At 41.8% G+C, this 15,892-nt stretch overlaps 3 protein-coding genes and 1 long non-coding RNA gene across 7 annotated transcripts; 3 read left to right on the top strand and 1 right to left on the bottom strand.

Annotated features, from left to right (window-relative positions):
- The first annotated feature begins 494 nt into the window (after positions 1-494).
- LOC135346200 (uncharacterized) lies at positions 495-5,591 on the top strand. Of its 3 annotated transcripts, none has more exons than XR_010397997.1 (7): positions 495-2,277; positions 3,944-4,533; positions 4,591-4,655; positions 4,707-4,875; positions 4,923-5,128; positions 5,175-5,260; positions 5,318-5,591. It is a non-coding gene; the product is annotated as an uncharacterized LOC135346200 (long non-coding RNA). The 3 variants fall into 3 exon arrangements; XR_010397998.1 differs by having other exon boundaries at positions 495-4,181; positions 4,317-4,533; XR_010397996.1 differs by having other exon boundaries at positions 495-4,533.
- A 38-nt stretch (positions 5,592-5,629) lies between these two features.
- On the top strand, positions 5,630-9,623 carry LOC135346194 (uncharacterized). Its single transcript, XM_064543747.1, has 12 exons — positions 5,630-5,803; positions 5,861-6,373; positions 6,447-6,545; positions 6,597-7,109; positions 7,173-7,606; positions 7,831-8,120; positions 8,205-8,457; positions 8,511-8,575; positions 8,632-8,800; positions 8,857-9,063; positions 9,126-9,211; positions 9,263-9,623. The coding sequence occupies exons 1-12, from the start codon at positions 5,695-5,697 to the stop codon at positions 9,471-9,473; spliced, it is 2,949 nt and encodes a 982-aa protein (XP_064399817.1). The 5' UTR covers positions 5,630-5,694; the 3' UTR covers positions 9,474-9,623.
- A 64-nt stretch (positions 9,624-9,687) lies between these two features.
- Positions 9,688-12,345, top strand: LOC135346195 (focal adhesion kinase 1-like). 2 transcript variants are annotated; one of them, XM_064543749.1, is made up of 9 exons: positions 9,688-9,891; positions 9,973-10,310; positions 10,425-10,672; positions 10,889-11,132; positions 11,194-11,264; positions 11,320-11,488; positions 11,647-11,853; positions 11,922-12,007; positions 12,064-12,345. In XM_064543749.1, exons 1-9 carry the CDS (start codon positions 9,798-9,800, stop codon positions 12,266-12,268), a joined length of 1,662 nt encoding a protein of 553 aa, XP_064399819.1. In that variant the 5' UTR covers positions 9,688-9,797; the 3' UTR covers positions 12,269-12,345. The 2 variants fall into 2 exon arrangements, with proteins under 2 accessions (XP_064399819.1, XP_064399818.1); XM_064543748.1 differs by having other exon boundaries at positions 9,690-10,310.
- A 349-nt stretch (positions 12,346-12,694) lies between these two features.
- Positions 12,695-15,863, bottom strand: LOC135346196 (nucleolar protein dao-5-like). Its single transcript, XM_064543750.1, has 5 exons — positions 15,741-15,863; positions 15,338-15,597; positions 13,990-15,017; positions 13,362-13,511; positions 12,695-13,056 (listed from the first exon to the last, which is right to left on the bottom strand). Exons 2-5 carry the CDS (start codon positions 15,589-15,591, stop codon positions 12,863-12,865), a joined length of 1,626 nt encoding a protein of 541 aa, XP_064399820.1. The 5' UTR covers positions 15,592-15,597; positions 15,741-15,863; the 3' UTR covers positions 12,695-12,862.
- Between the last annotated feature and the right edge of the window lie 29 nt (positions 15,864-15,892).

Below are 15,892 nucleotides of genomic sequence, written 5' to 3'. Positions count from 1 at the left end.
GATATAATATTAGCAGTGCATATAGTGATGTTGTTATCATGGTATGACTTGCACAGAAACTCAGGAGCAATAAAGAATGGAGGCATGCTGAAACATTTGAGAACAGGTAGTGGTAGTATAGATATATGCACTGTGGATTAGGATCACAGCAAAGAAGCCTGGAGTTTCAGAGAAGTATGGCTCCAGGTCCTGCATATATCATGGAGTAGGATTCGCAAAAGCAGGAGCTATAATTCAAGCTTTCTACTTTAATGACCCTGTTCCATTGTTCCTGGTATATACAGCTTTCTACTGTAGTGACCCTGTTCCATTGTTCCTGGTACAGGATCACTTCAGTTATTGATATTCATTTGCAAAATAATAAGATTCATAAGGTGAAATTGATAATGACATAATGAGAAAAGCCGCCCGCCTGCATGCAATTAGAAAACTTCAGGACCAGAAACCAGAGTGTCACTTGGAGTGGCCTAATTATAAAAATAGTACATGTATAATTATTTAGTATAGCTATGTACAAAGATTTCTACATTGTATATACCCATACAGACCTGGGCTATTGGATGCTATAATTATACAGATACAAAGAATGTATATAGCTGCATGCAGGCATTCTTGTGTAAGAAGTGGACATTATATATAAGAGAGGTTCCACTGTTACAGTAGCACATGCATGTATATTTATGTGTATATATATACTCTGTGCATGGGAACATTTCTGAGTGGTTTAATTTTTTGTTATTTTCGCTCCCGAGAAGCTGTCACACTAAATTTAGACCCACGAAAAATTGGACACCCTGGGCCCGATCCATGCACTTATGGCAATGCAAAAAAATGGTGTCCATTTCTCTGTATATATATATATAGCGGGGAGACTTTGTGTGGATAGGACTCACCAAAGTTGATTCTTTCTAGCAAGCCGATTCAATATAGCTTAAACTGGACCCATCATGGCTCTCATGAAAAGGCAAGGATGATAGTTTAGCTAGGGAGAGGGAGTGAGATATAGAACCATTTCACGGCAGGAGAAGTCCACTTTTGGCAGCACAAAAAAATGGCCAGGAGATTCATTTTTGCCCATGCAAGTCCAAATTTCGCGTGACATGCAGAGCCCTAAAACGAATATTTAATTCGCGAAAAGTTGATAATGATATTCGAAAAGTGGCTTCAGACACTTATCAACATGTGACTTGTGCTACATATACAAATTTGACAACGAAGTGTAGCTATTGTCTTTTGCATGCACCTGGGCTCTAGACAATAAATTTAACAAAAACATATTATTTAAGAGCATTAAACAAAAACATACAAGAACATAATTATATAATTATCTGTAGCTGCCTGCATGCCTATAATTATGCTGTGTCAATGCAGTGAGTGCTTTTTAAAAAAATGTGTACAACCGTGCACAATATAATACTAAGTTGAGTTGCTCTCCAGTAAACTTTATCACTTAACAAGTGCAACAATCAAAGAGAGTATATTTTTTTTGAGTACACATTTTTTACATTTTGTAGCATATCTTCTAAAGTAAAAGTGATATGATCTATTTGAGTGCAGGTACTGAAAGTTTAACTATTGGCGCTTCCATTGGACCACCACCTGTTACATGATATGACATCATCAATATAAAATGGCTGTCTGAAGATGTGTACTTCTGAAAATATGTTAGGAATAGAAGTAGCTTACTTGTTTGAGTTAAGATCTGAAATATGTTGTGCATGTACCTGAGTATTATTGTTCAACTTTTAAGCTTCAACGGAAGTCTGGGCTAGGCTACTAGTAAGTTCTGAGAAATACTGCATTTTGTTTTTTTTAGTGGCAAATATGTTAGGAATACAACTTTCGATTTTATATTATTGGGGCGAGCGAAGCGAGTCCCTTAGTTAGTCATGCACGTGGTCCGGGTGGTGTGTGTATGTATGTATGTATGTCTACCGTGGACCGGCAGGCCGGCATGGACCGGCATACGATATTTGCTTTTGTGACTCGTGATCCTTTACCAATTTCTACGTGAGTCAATAACTTTAGCTCGATAAAGATTAGCCTCGACCCCAGGCCAATCCGTCTCCAATTGAACGCTAGGTCGCCTACGTATTTTTCAACTTCGTTCTATTAAAAAAAAGTCAGCCTGGGACCGAGGCTAGATAAAGATATGAATAGTGACAAAACTAGCGATAAGGCCTAAGGAGGATCCTCAGAAACAGCTAAAAAGAGGGAAAGGAGGCTTGCTAGACCCAGAGAAAGATACAGGGCACACAGAAGCAGCAGGAAGTGAAGGTAACTGACTCAAACGGTTCTGCAGGTGTTTTCCTAAAATATATAAATGTTGTGTAGAAAGTGCACAAGCCAGCAGAAAGTGGCCAAATGTTCATGTAGAAGAGGGATTGGAAACGGAAGTACGCTCGAAGTACCATCCGTGTATCTCCGCGGTTTTAATCGAGGCTTACTTTTTAACACGAGGGCTAAACATGAATAATTCATAAGAATTGTTTTTCTCTCTGTAAGAAGTCCACGAGCAGTTCTGCTGCTAAACATCAACTTTCTCTAATACTTGAGGCCATTTAGGACACAGGACACTATTTAGTTACAAAGCCTTAGCTATATCAAAGGTACTATAGGAACACAAGCATGAAAAAGCGCTCTGTGTACCTCTAGCTACTTCACGACAATCGAGATTATATTTTCTTTGTTTCCAATTGATACCTACTATCAGGGGGCATGTGATTCAGTAATGGGGGTAGCTCTGAGATGTATGCTTTAGACACAATAAGTTTCCCGGGATTTTGCGGGAGTTATGAGGAGATACGGTGTCATAAAATTTTAGGCCCCCCATGAGATTGGGCCCCCCGGGCCTAGAATTTTAACATTTTAGGCCCCCCCATTAACAGCACAACAGCGGTAACATTGTGTGACAGTGCATTCTCAAAATACACCAATACAGTCTTCTATGGTCTTCACAGTCTATGCAGTGCCAGTTATACTGAATGCAGCTCTCCTCACACACACACATTTCATGCATGTACAGTAGTATACCACTGATCTCACAGCCATCACACTGCACCATGTCATTTTATGAATCAGGCCTCATGCAGCACGAAGCACATAGGTGCCAACTGTCCCGAATTGGTCAGGACTGCCCAAGATTACCCTTGTCCCGAAAGGAAACTGCTATTGTGATTCCACCATGATACAACAGTTTCTCTCTTGACTTCTATCTATGATTCCACAGTACTTGAGAGCTGAGCCAGTGATGCTATTGGAGCATCCCCACAACAATTTACATCTTCTATGTATAAGAAAACATGGAGGAAGATATGAATTGTTGTCTTTGCACTGAAATTGTATGCTTTATACTTTTTTGTCCTGAAATTTGGCTGAGAAAGTAAGCATGAAGTTGCAAATATGGGGATAGCTATGCAACAACATCGATTGTCTTACAGGCAGATCCAACATTGCAGAGCTGCATCAAAGCATTTAACTTTTATAGGTAAAGCATGAGTAACTTAAAAGGTAAATCTTCCTGAATTCCATGATAGAATAATAATGCAAATATTTTTGCTACTTTGATACAGAGTCTTTGCATGCATGCAGTCTCTTTGATGCTTTGTCAACTAATAGAGCTAACCTTACCATATTATTATATCTCTTTGACTTCGTTCTATCGTGCAGAAAAGGATAGCAGAAGAGGAGGGCCTAATCTCACAGTGGGGGGCCTAGAATGTTAACAGTTTGGACCCCCTGGGGGGCCTAAACGGTTAACATTCTAGGCCCGGTGGGCCCAAAATTTTAAAATTCTAGGCCCGGAGGGGGCCTAAACATGGGGGGGCCCAAAATTTTATGACAACGGGTCCCAGAGCCACTACGTAGACTTCATTGTAAAACATCACGTGAATCACTTCCATTTCCAATCCCTCTTCTACTCTATCTATGATTACACTTACAGAGACTCCAGAAGCCACATAGGCACGCTTGAAGCAATGCAGGCATAGACATGCCTCTATTCAAACAATCTACTGTTCAATCCAAGATGCTGTTTATATCTGCAGTCATGCCAATAATGTCCATCTATCGATTACCACTTGGACAATATGAATACGCAGGCCATGTCATCAACCTGCCACAAGATTGCAGAAGCAGCTGGTCACTCTAGGGATTGACAAGATACCACATGAGCAGTTGCAGTAAGTGCATGTCATTGAAATTTAGCACAGAACCTCTAAAATTCTTGCCAGTGAGAATTATACAGCCTCAATTCCTGTTATACATAATTATGGACATAATTATGACAAGTGCAAATGATTTAATTGATTCTTAAGGAGAAGATAGGTAGCGGACAGTTCGGAACAGTGTACAGGGCTGTGTGGGAGTTCTCAATAAGTGAGGATAAAACGAAGTCCAGGCCATCTCCACCCAAGTTGCTGTCAAGGTAATGGACCAGAAGTCAGCTGAGGACAAGATCAAGTTCCTGCAAGAAGCTGTGTGACCCCAATATTGTGACTGTGTTTGGAGTGGTGACATGCAGGACCTGATAAGGTATGCTAAAGTTTTAAACAAATGACAAAGTAAATTATAGGTGTGTTGCACTTAAAGCTAATGATGGTTAGTGAGTTAATGGATGAAGACTTAAGAAGCCACCTCAGCGACATCAGAGCAAAGTAAGGGTATACAATTACAGATCCAAGGTCAAGTTGCTCTTCAATCATCAGGATTCAGAGCAACGAAAACACAGAGGAAGAAATGACTGAGTTACCTGCTCTCCTGCTCAGCTACTGTAGGAAGATTGCCAGCAGCTTTGTGTACTTGGGGCTCAAGGGGTTTGTTTATCGTGACCTGGCAGCCAGAAACATACTCGTCTCCAAGGAAGGGGAGTGCAAGGTAAAATAGTATAGACTTTCATATCCTCATCATAATTCTTTCCGCAGACTGCTGATTTCGGTATTCCATGTGATCTACGAAAACTGCATCTACACGTTATATGGAGGATTGGCCCCTGTCAAATGGGCAGCCCCTGAGGCTATCAAGTTCATGAGGTACTCAGTGAATAGTGACATCTGGAACTATGGGATGCTGCTCTATGAGATTTGGTCACTAGGATACACACCCTATTACAACCTCAGCAACACTGCATGTGAGGTAATATATAAATATGGATGTGTATTCTATTAATTGTGCAGGTCATTGAAAAAGTACATGCTGGTTACCGCCTCCCACCACCACCTGGATGTCGCAGATCTATCTATGACCTCTTCATCAAATGCACGTAAGTAATCTCTGGTTACAACGTTATATATATACATAACCTCTGTATTGCATTCAGGCACCCCCAACCCGAGTCAAGGCCAACATTCACCAATATATTGACCAGCCTGCAGAGACCCGACTACCAGCTGCTAAAATGGAGGGCAGAGGACGTGGTTGCCAGCAGTGAGGCGGCTAGAACGCTGGGAGATCCATTAAAGGAGGGGGAGAGGCTGTACACAGAACTACAAAAGACCTATGTGGAAACTTACTGCTGAGAGTAGAGTGTAGTGTAGATCTTTAACAATGCTTTGAGGTCTAATTTAATAATTGTGTTCATGTGATGTTCTCATTGTACTTGTCAGTTCATAAAAGGTGACATGTATAATACTACTTCCTGCATGATCAGGAAAATTTGCTTGACTGCATCAGTAAGTGCTGTGCAACTAATACAAGATGAGTGTCAAGGCAGACATTTGTTTGCTGGTATCCATTGGCTTGGTGTGTCTGTGCTCTACCAAAGCTCAGGACAGTGACGAAGGCATTAACTTACTGAGAGAACAAGGTGAGAAAAGTTAAGTAAATAAATTAGCTGACACTGTATTCGCATGTGTTTATGTAGTGTGCTATTTCCCCGAATATGACGACCTGATTCGAGAACCTAACTATCAAGGGCAACTTCTCAATTCTTCTGGTTATCCTGCTGGTCTTTACATTGACTCGTCTCGTCCTTCTCGCTGCTCTGGAGTGGGGATTAGGGTGGAGGCTTGTACGGAACTAAGAAATATTTCCAGTAATACAAATGTGTACAGAATGAATTTTTATCTGTACAGAAATAATGGAAGACATTTGTATGAGCAAATTAGTAGAAGTTCTCTTGATTCACGTAACCCCACAACAACATTTGGTTGTCGTAATATAAATTTGAATCAATGGTTTGTGAAATTAGGAGACGTGATTGCGGTTGAAATGAGTGATTGCCGAAGCGATTTTTCTGTTTGCCCTGCATATGGTGTATTTGATCCATCTGGACTAAGGCCGAACAACATAGTGCAGTACAGTTCATTACAGTCAAATCTGTTGAGAATTGACTTGCCTGCTAGACCAGGATTTGTGAATGCTCGGGCCCTAGTAGGTAGGTCAATATAATTGTATATGTAATATAGCAGTGTATATACCACCCTCACACATGCATGAATGCTATGCAGTTCCAACCCCACCCACCTTGCCCGACTCCTGTGATGTGGAAACACTACTTCCTATCTGTGTGAACACCGCTGCTACACAAATCTCAGAGTCAATTGCAAGTAAGGGCTGTTATACATTATTATAGTATAAATGCCTATATTGTTATGCAGGTAGTCTTATTATTGGAGATGTGGACTTCGACCCTGACCCCAGGAGACGTTTCTGGGGGGGAGGGGCTTACATTATGCTTCAAAAAGCTCCAACCAATGGAACAGTGAACGGAATTGGTTACACAGCTTTACTCAACACACAAGGGACCAAGACAATTTTTTTTAAGTTCACTGTTGCTCGAATTAGGGAGCTTGATGATCGTTACGAGTTACTGGATTCTATGATAATAACTATCGCCAGTGGGACACCTTCAGCAAAAGATGGGTTCAACAACACTATTCATCGTGACTCCGAGACAATTCCCAACTGGGTGGTAGAGGAAGGAGATCAGTTTGCAGTATTTGTGCCCATTGTATGCACTGATAATTATTGCCCAGCAAATGTGAACCTTCTAAGCAATGAAGACTGCGAATCAACATTATATCTGCCATATCAATTCCAACAATTTGTTTCTAAAAGTGCTGAATTTTTAAGAAGAGTTCCTGTGAAAGTGAACATTAATATATCTATCAGTAAGTATAAAATAATTTATAATAATTATATGCACACTCTAATTTATTTTCACATGATAATAGTGGCCACAAATTTCACAAATTCGACTCTGATCCCGCCATGCTCCTCGAACATCTTAGTAACCCCTGCTACGCCCACCAATGCCTCATCCACCACAACGATGCCCACCATCTCCAATGTAGAGAGTAGTGGAAGTATATATGCTATAGTTGTGGGAGCTGCAATACTGGGATTAATTGTCGTGGTCGTAATCATGATAATTCTGATAACTGTGATTTTTGGGATATTGAGGAAACAGAACAAGACAGCGAAGCCATCAAACGACATGGAAATGGAAAATCTCTATGACGAAGTAGCGACTCGAGACGTTAGTGTCACAACAATTCAAGACATTGTTGTCACACCCACCATGCATGTCGAGGTCAACGAGAGGGGGAGGTTCCGGAGAAGAACAATGGAGTCACTGTCACAGTTTGAAAGCCAGAGAACAAGGACTGTAAGTTAAGGACTGAATCACATTCAAATACCGTTATACTTAGAAGCATGCATATATGAATTGAAAAGTACAAAATTTCTGGATAAAACAATGTAGGGACACTGACAGTCCTTCCGTTTCATAGTGTGCATGTAAACCTGCATGCTAATCTCTCTATACTATTATTTGTATGAATGACATTGCCAAATTAAGTGTGCCACACACCAATATTTTTTTGCACACAGTTTTCAAGAGTCTGCGACTATTCCAGAATTCAGTCTGTGCGAAAGAATGCCTCACTAAGGCACAGCCAAGCTCCCCTGCTTACCGACTCACTAACTAACGATGACCCTACTGACAACAACAAAGCCGTTGCTTACAAACGAGTTAACGTTACCAATGGCACCCTCTCAGCTAACTACGAGATGGCGGAAGGTGATTACTCCGCCCCAGTTTTACCAGCCAATAAGGAGGAGGATCTAAAGACGCAGCTGGCCACTCTAGGGATTGACGAAATACCACAGGAGCAACTGCAGTAAGTGGTGAAGTTAGATAGTTATATACTGTAAGTTTTGTAGTATTAATTATAGCCATGCGCATGCAATGCATTATTTGGCAGATTTGAGGAGAATTCTATTGGTAGCGGTCAGTTCGGAACAGTGTACAGGGCTGTGTGGGAGTTCTCAATAAGCGAGGACAATATGGAGAATAATGGCGTCCAGGTGATCTCCGCCCAAGTTGCCGTCAAGGTGATGGACAACCAGAGGACAGCTGAGGACAGGATCAAGTTCCTGCAAGAGGTTGTGTTGTTGGGTCAGTTCAATGACCCCAATATTGTGGCTGTGTTTGGAGTGGTGACAAGAGCTGATAAGGTATTAACACAAAATAGTTTTGGTAATGAAAGTGAATTGCATTTTTATCTCAGCTAATGATGATTTGTGAGTTGATGGATGAAGACTTGAAAAACCATCTCAGCAACATCAACGCAAGGTAAGGTCGTTTAAATTAGAGAAACTAAAGTGGTCAGGTTGTTCTTCAATTATCAGAATTCTGAGCAATGAAAACACAGAGCAAGAGACGACCGAGTTGCCTGCTCTCCTGCTCAGCTACTGTAGGAAGATTGCCAGCAGTTTTGTGTACTTGGGGCTCAAGGGGTTTGTTCATCGTGACCTGGCAGCCAGGAACATACTTGTCTCCAAAGAGGGGGATTGCAAGGTCAGCTGTAATTCCTTGTAGCAATGCCAACGAACTATAATATTTTGTGCGTGCAGATTTCCGATTTTGGTATGTCACGTGATCTACAAGATGATGCTTACTACACGTCGCATGGAGGATTGGTCCCGGTCAAGTGGACAGCCCCTGAGGCTATCATGTATAAGAAATACTCGGTGAAGAGTGACATCTGGAGCTATGGGATGCTGCTCTATGAGATTTGGTCACTAGGATACAAGCCCTATCACAACCTCAGCAACACTGAGGTATATAATTATATAATAGTGGGAATCAATTTAAACCCTTTTGACATTATTACTTTTTACAGGTCATAAAAAAGATAGAAGCTGGTTACCGCCTCCCACCACCACCTGGGTGTCCCAGATCCATCTATGACCTCATAATCAAATGCACGTACGTAACAATAATAATGCAAACATTTTCGTAACCATTGCATGCATACAGCCATCCTCGACCCGAGTCAAGGCCAACATTCACCAATATCTTGACCAGCCTGCAAAGACCCGACTACCAGCTGCTAAAATGGAGGGCAGAAGATGTGGTTGCCGGCAGTGAGGCGGCTAAACTGCTGGGAGCCCCACTAGAGGAAGGGGAGGGGCTGTACACAGAACTACAGAAGACTTATGTGGAGGGAACTGCTGAGAGTAGAGTGTAACTGATGAACAATGCTTGAACATGCATGCAACTATATGTTAACAATGAATGTGCCGCCTGTACAGGTTTCTATGAGTGTATAGTATTATAGTGAGATATGCCTATATTAGAATGCCCATGTGACTTATAATGATATTGTTAAACTTCCTGACTTCAACAATAGCTGTAAAAACATTGTACAATACTTACTCACTCCATTATGGAAGCTAGATGCATATAATTATCCCAAAAATAGTCAATGGATTTGAGGTGGACAGCATCAGACCAGTTTTACTGATACAAAGAGATTGAGTGTGTCTAAATTAAAAGCTATAATATATAGACTATGACTAGCAGCCCTGAATTATCTTCCCCAACAAGTATCTACTTATCATCTCTATGGCCATCTACTACTCCACTGCCCTTGACAACACTCCCACCTGTATCCCCTTCCCCAACAAGTATCTACTTATCATCTCTATGGCCATCTACTACTCCACTGCCCTTGACAACACTCCCACCTGTATCCCCTTCTCCAACAACTTCTACCCCTTTATCTATATTAACCACAAGTAGTGCATTAACTCCAGCCCCAGACAGCAATCAGGCAGGTGTGGGAATTGCTATCGGCTCTCTAATCCTGCTTTTCATCTTTGTCTCTTTGGTTATCCTTGGCTGTCTGGTAGGAATACTATTCTTTAAAGTGAGTCGAAAGATCAAAATCCAAGAACAATCGAAGGCGAATAGCATAAGAAGTAGAGGAAGGGTTATCAGTGTGTCTTCATCAACATACGCCAGTGTCAATGAGAGAGGGAGAATAAGAAGACATGGACGGAGGCAAGACTCTCAACAATGTGCAGTAAGGATCAGTGCAAGTACTCTAAACAAATTTATAGATCTACTATAGTGTTTACCAACATTATATAGCTGTTGACTAAATTAGATTTGACAAAATTACCAATGTCTGTTGCAGGTTATCTACAACACAAGAGCAGCCAGAGAAGCAAGTGGTATCTATTATCCTGCTCCGTCCAACCTCAACCCATTGCTACCTGTGCACATTCGATCACACGTTACAAACGGTACCCTCTCCCCTAACTACGAGCTACAGGACACTGGAGACTATAGCGCTCCAGTTTTTTCACCAGCGGAGAAAGAAGAAGACCTTCAAATGCAGCTAGCCTCGCTGGGCATCGATGAGATTCCTGAAGACCAATTATGGTGAATGATTTTAACAAATTTTTACCATAATTCTCTATGCATGTGATATCTGAATACGATAGCATGATTACGTAACATACCCTCTTTGCTGACTATATAGACTGACCAGTTTGCTGATAGTGCAGTGTATGTTTCCTATTGAGAATTTATACAACCATAGTCTGCAGTATAATAAATATTGATACTTTAATGCGTACACAATTAAATATTGGCTAGTATCGAAGAGCAGATTGGAAGGGGACAGTTTGGCACAGTGTACAAGGCACAGTGGACATTCACCACAAACGAAATGGACGGTAATGCTCCTCAATGTATCTCTGCCCATGTGGCAGTAAAAATGATTGGAGAAAATTCGTCACTAGACAACAGGATCAAGTTCCTACAAGAGGCTGTACTATTGGCACAATTCAATGACCCCAACATTGTGGCTCTATTCGGAGTAGTGACAGAATCGACTAATGTAAGAATGCTATCCCATTATTCACTCTCAATGCTGTTAAGACATTAACATAATTATACAGAATCAGCTAATGATCCTTTGTGAATTAATGGACGAGGATATAAGAGCAAACCTCATAAACGTTAAAGAAAAGTAAGTTTAAAAACTGAACGCTCAGTTGTATTGATCGATTCAAAATTAATCATAGAATCCAGAAAGGTGAAAACACAGAGCAAGAGATGACTGAGTTGCCTGCTCTTCTGCTCAGCTACTGTAGGAAGATTGCCAGCAGTTTTGTGTACTTGGGGCTCAAGGGGTTCGTTCATCGTGACCTGGCAGCCAGGAACATACTCGTCTCCAAGGAAGGGGACTGCAAGGTCAGGTTATACCTTCTAGTAGCAAACTGTTAGATCTAAGCCAGGTTAATAAGCAGGTATTATATAGCAGTTCTTTATGTAACCACTGTTTGCTTGCCTAAAGGTGACTACATGTCACTGTGTATAATACCACTATTCTGTTATTATCCCATTCACAGTTGTCTGATTTTGGCCTATCACGTCAGCTACGCGATGAAGATTACTACTTGTCCCATGGAGGGATGGTCCCTGTGAAATGGACAGCCACTGAGGCTCTTATGCACCGCAGGTACTCTACTAAAAGTGATGTATGGAGCTACGGGATACTATTGTACGAGATTTGGTCGCTAGGAGGAAAGCCATATCCAGGCATGACTAATCAAGAGGTGAGCTACTCCTATAATAAAGGCTAACGAAAAATCATCGTGCTTGTTTTTTGCATATTAAAACACAGGTAGTGACTATAGTGCCAACAGGTTACCGCCTCCCACCACCACCTGGCTGCCCGAGAGCCATCTATGACCTCATCATCAAATGCACGTAAGTATTTGTCCCGAGTGTCGCATATAATAAGCCCATGCTAAACTAAATTCCAGGCACCCCCAACCCGAGTCAAGGCCAGCGTTCACCAATATCCTGACGAGCCTACAAAGACCCGACTACCAGCTGCTAAAATGGAGGGCAGAGGACGTGGTTGCCGGCAGTGAGGCGGCTAGAACGCTGGGAGCTCCACTAGAGGAAGGGAAGGGACTGTACACAGAACTACAGAAGACTTACAAACTTATAGATAGTACGGATTAGGCACAATAGTTATTAGCAGCTGGAACAATCGAGTTTTGTTCAATTGCACAAATTTCAAGAGTTATATTTTATAAGGACTTACGACGTCTAGGTTCTGAGGTGACACTGTTGTTCGTGCCCATGCATCCATAAAAGTCCTGCACAAGTGAAAAACATTAGCTAGATGTATGGGCAGAGTAACACTCAGCAGAAGTTCTTACCCCTGGCTGTCAGTGTGTATGAGATGAGATGGAAGGCTGGGATGGATCCTAGCATAAAAGAGGGGGTGGGGCTGGTCCACTAGGATGTAACTTTTCTTACTTAACGAATATATCCTTGCTGTGTGTTATGGTAAAGATCGCCATTCAAACAAGTGCTATATACTAGGTATACATTTAAACCGCGTGTTTACCCTATAAATCGCACTGCTGATGAATAAAGGGCAAAGATCATCCATAACAAAAGTATAGTATTCAGCATGAACAAGAATGTGGTGTGTAAATACAAAGGGTAGACAACATACGTATTAGTAAAGATATAAGTATGTAGAGTAATGCATGCATATGATTCTTGAATGAAAAGAGCCTAGTTAGAAGAGTTCACTGAGGTCAGTCATCAATCAGACTTCCAGTCAGTAGGGTGGAAGTCATTCGTCTTGCACAACCAGGCATAGTACTTGTTGAGCACGTGATCAGATGGACGAACTTCTTTCCACTCTGAGGTGCAGAATATGCGATATGAATCGTTGCCGTATTGTCCGATTCCGTAGAGTTCCTCGGGATACTCCCAGTCTTTGCTCAGGTACTCCTCTGTGAGGGTGTGTGAATAGTGTGAAGTGTGAGGGTGTGTGAAAAGTGTGAAGTGTGAGGGTGTGTGAAGTGTGAGAGTATATAGCATTAAGCTCTGTGTACTAGAAACTGAATGTACACTTTCAACTACATGATTGTGTAGCTGTTATGGTACGAATGATTGTTTACACAAAACAAACTACTCTTATCTACTCTTGACAAAACATAAATAATAATATTATACTTGCCAAGCCCTATGAAAAGCTTAACTGACCTAGTTACCAGGAGTATAATTATATTAACAAGGCCTGTTGAACAAAACATACCTGAGAATTTAACAATGGTCTCAGCTCTTTTCTCGTGGAGGCCCAGTGGGTTGAGCAGCTTGGCCAGAGCGCTGACATCAGCACTCTTGGCAGCATCCGGAGTGGGGTAGAGCTTGAGGAACTCCCACAGAACAGGGAGGGCAGCAGTGCCTGAGGGGTGGGTATGAGCGTAGTGTGGTACTTGCTGTAGTGTGTGTACATGAAGCACCGCAGGAAGTTTGTGGCTAGTGAAAAAAATTGATTAGGAACCTTACACAGGGATTGTGTTACAGTGAGGCATACCATTAAGGACAACTTGCTTCTAGGGCTATAGTCAACTATTAGTCGACGTACTTCCATTAGTTTACCAGGAGACTATTCCACAGCAACTTTCAGACGTATCAATTTGAAAAACGTACACAAGAGGATTGAGTTTTGAGCAGGTGCAGTGGACATTAAGATATCAACAATGGTGTTTCATTTATGGAGGACTTTATTGAAATTATGCACTCTTGTAGTATTAGGGTAATCTAACACGGTGTACATGTTAATGGTGCTACATTACATATCACAACGTGTGAAAGCTCACACTAACCTCCTCCATTAGAGGCTTTAACCATCGTCAAAAGTAGATCATGCACACACTCACCAGTGGTCTTGTTGAGGAAGATGGTAGCGATGAGCAGTTTCCACGGATCACTATACAGCTGCTCCTGGACTAAATCATGCGGAGACTTGGGGGGCACGAAGTCAGGGTACTGGAGGTGCTTATGACGCTTTGTCTTGACACCAAGGCTGGGTTGAGGTAGAGAATCGGAGCTAGGCTTGAAATATGGACTCTTCTTCTGGGGACTTGTTGTGTTGGTTTTAGCAGGAGAGTTGGCTTGGTTGCCAGATGTGGCTTTAGATACTTCCGCTTGTGATGTACTTGTGGTTTCGTTGGGTCCTTTCTCTTTCGGTTCTTGGGTATTTGATTTAGCAGATTCTTTCTTAGACTTCGAAGGGCTTGTTTCTGCTTGCTTATTTTCAGCGGGTTTGCTAGCCGCTTCATCCATCTTTGTTGAGTCATCTGTAGTACTGTTAATCAGTGGATCTGCTGCGATAGGTTCAACCTCCATTGCAGTTTCTCCAGCGTCAGGCTCAGTTTTCTCTGATCCTTGTTTGCTAGCTGGATCACCTGTAGGTGGCTCTTCCGTTGGCTTACTAACCTCTTGAGGGGCACTGGAATCTTCCCCAGCATTATCCTTTGCTGTGTCTTCTACTGCAGCGTCCATTGGTGAATCGCTGTCATCTTTGGTGATCTCGTTTGGTTGTTTGTCTTCGGTTTTGGTATCAGACTTTTCTATCGGCTCATCTGCAGGTTCCACTTCCATTGGCTCACTGGGCTTATCTTTAGCCTTAGATTTAGCCGTTGCTTTTCTCGGGGAAGATGCCTTTTTAGGGGTGGCTTTGGCTGGGGCTTTTTTTGTGGGAGATTTTGATTTAGGAGTAGTTTTGGGAGTTGATTTGGAGGGGGTAGTGGGAGCTTTCTTAGGAGCTGGAGCAACTTTCACTTTTGATATAGAAATTTGCGGTTTCTGTTTCTGGGAGCTCGACTTGGCAGGTGATTTGGGTGCTTTCTTAGCGGGTGTGGATTTGGTTATTTTTGCTCTTTTGGGAGCTGGCTTTTCCTGTATCCTGCAGACAATAAAAGCACATATTTTTAGTACCATAACTATAAGGGGGAAATTTGGTAATTTGGGGAGTTTTATAGAACATGGCTAGATTAAAAACTGCTACTATTTAAAGCTTTGGACACAACGTTATTGGCATAGCAGCCACGCCCGAGACGCCACATTAAATAACTGCCAATTCACTTAAAATTGCTTATTTGCCAAATGTTCCAGTTATCAACAAAGATGCACAACAATGATTCATTTTGTATTAAGCATGTCATGCGAGTAAGTACGAGTGTATATGCTTTAGGCCTATGTTATTTTGTGATATAACTAACTCACTCATTGTCTTCGTCGCTGGTCTTCAGACTTCTCTTTCGTGTGGCAGATGCCTTTTTGACGTACGAGCTGGCTGGGGTTGTAATGGTGTCACCTTCAACCTTACCCATCAAACGTGTGGAACGTCTTGTTACTGACACCGGAGTGACAGTTTTCTTGTCAGCGGATTTCACCGGAGTGACTGTCTTCTTGTCAGCAGATTTCACCGGACTCTGACCTCCTGTCGATCGCCTACTAGCTCTTCCTTTAGACTCCATTCTTATCTAATATTAATAGCAAAAATTTGATTTGAATAATGATTGGCAAAAAAATAGACAATAAAAAATAGACAATAAAAAATAGACAATTGCTTGTTGGATCTCTGATTGTCTACATAACACATCTTAGGGTGTACTCTTAGCCTTACCGGGACACAGAAGAGGTTAATGAATGTAGCCTTGAGCTTCTATTCCATGAAAAGCCTCGCAAAGATGAGTCAACTGCACTAGTGAAGTTAAAAGCTGAAGCACGCGGCTATGGTAAGGGGAAATCCCTATTTGGGTGGAGTATAGTTGGTGG

Source organism: Halichondria panicea, chromosome 13, assembly GCF_963675165.1.
Source record: "Halichondria panicea chromosome 13, odHalPani1.1, whole genome shotgun sequence".
In the NCBI taxonomy this organism is placed as follows: Eukaryota; Metazoa; Porifera; class Demospongiae; order Suberitida; family Halichondriidae; genus Halichondria; species Halichondria panicea.
The sequence above is the reverse complement of the archived record's forward strand: the minus strand, read 5'-3'. Positions and strand labels throughout refer to the sequence as shown.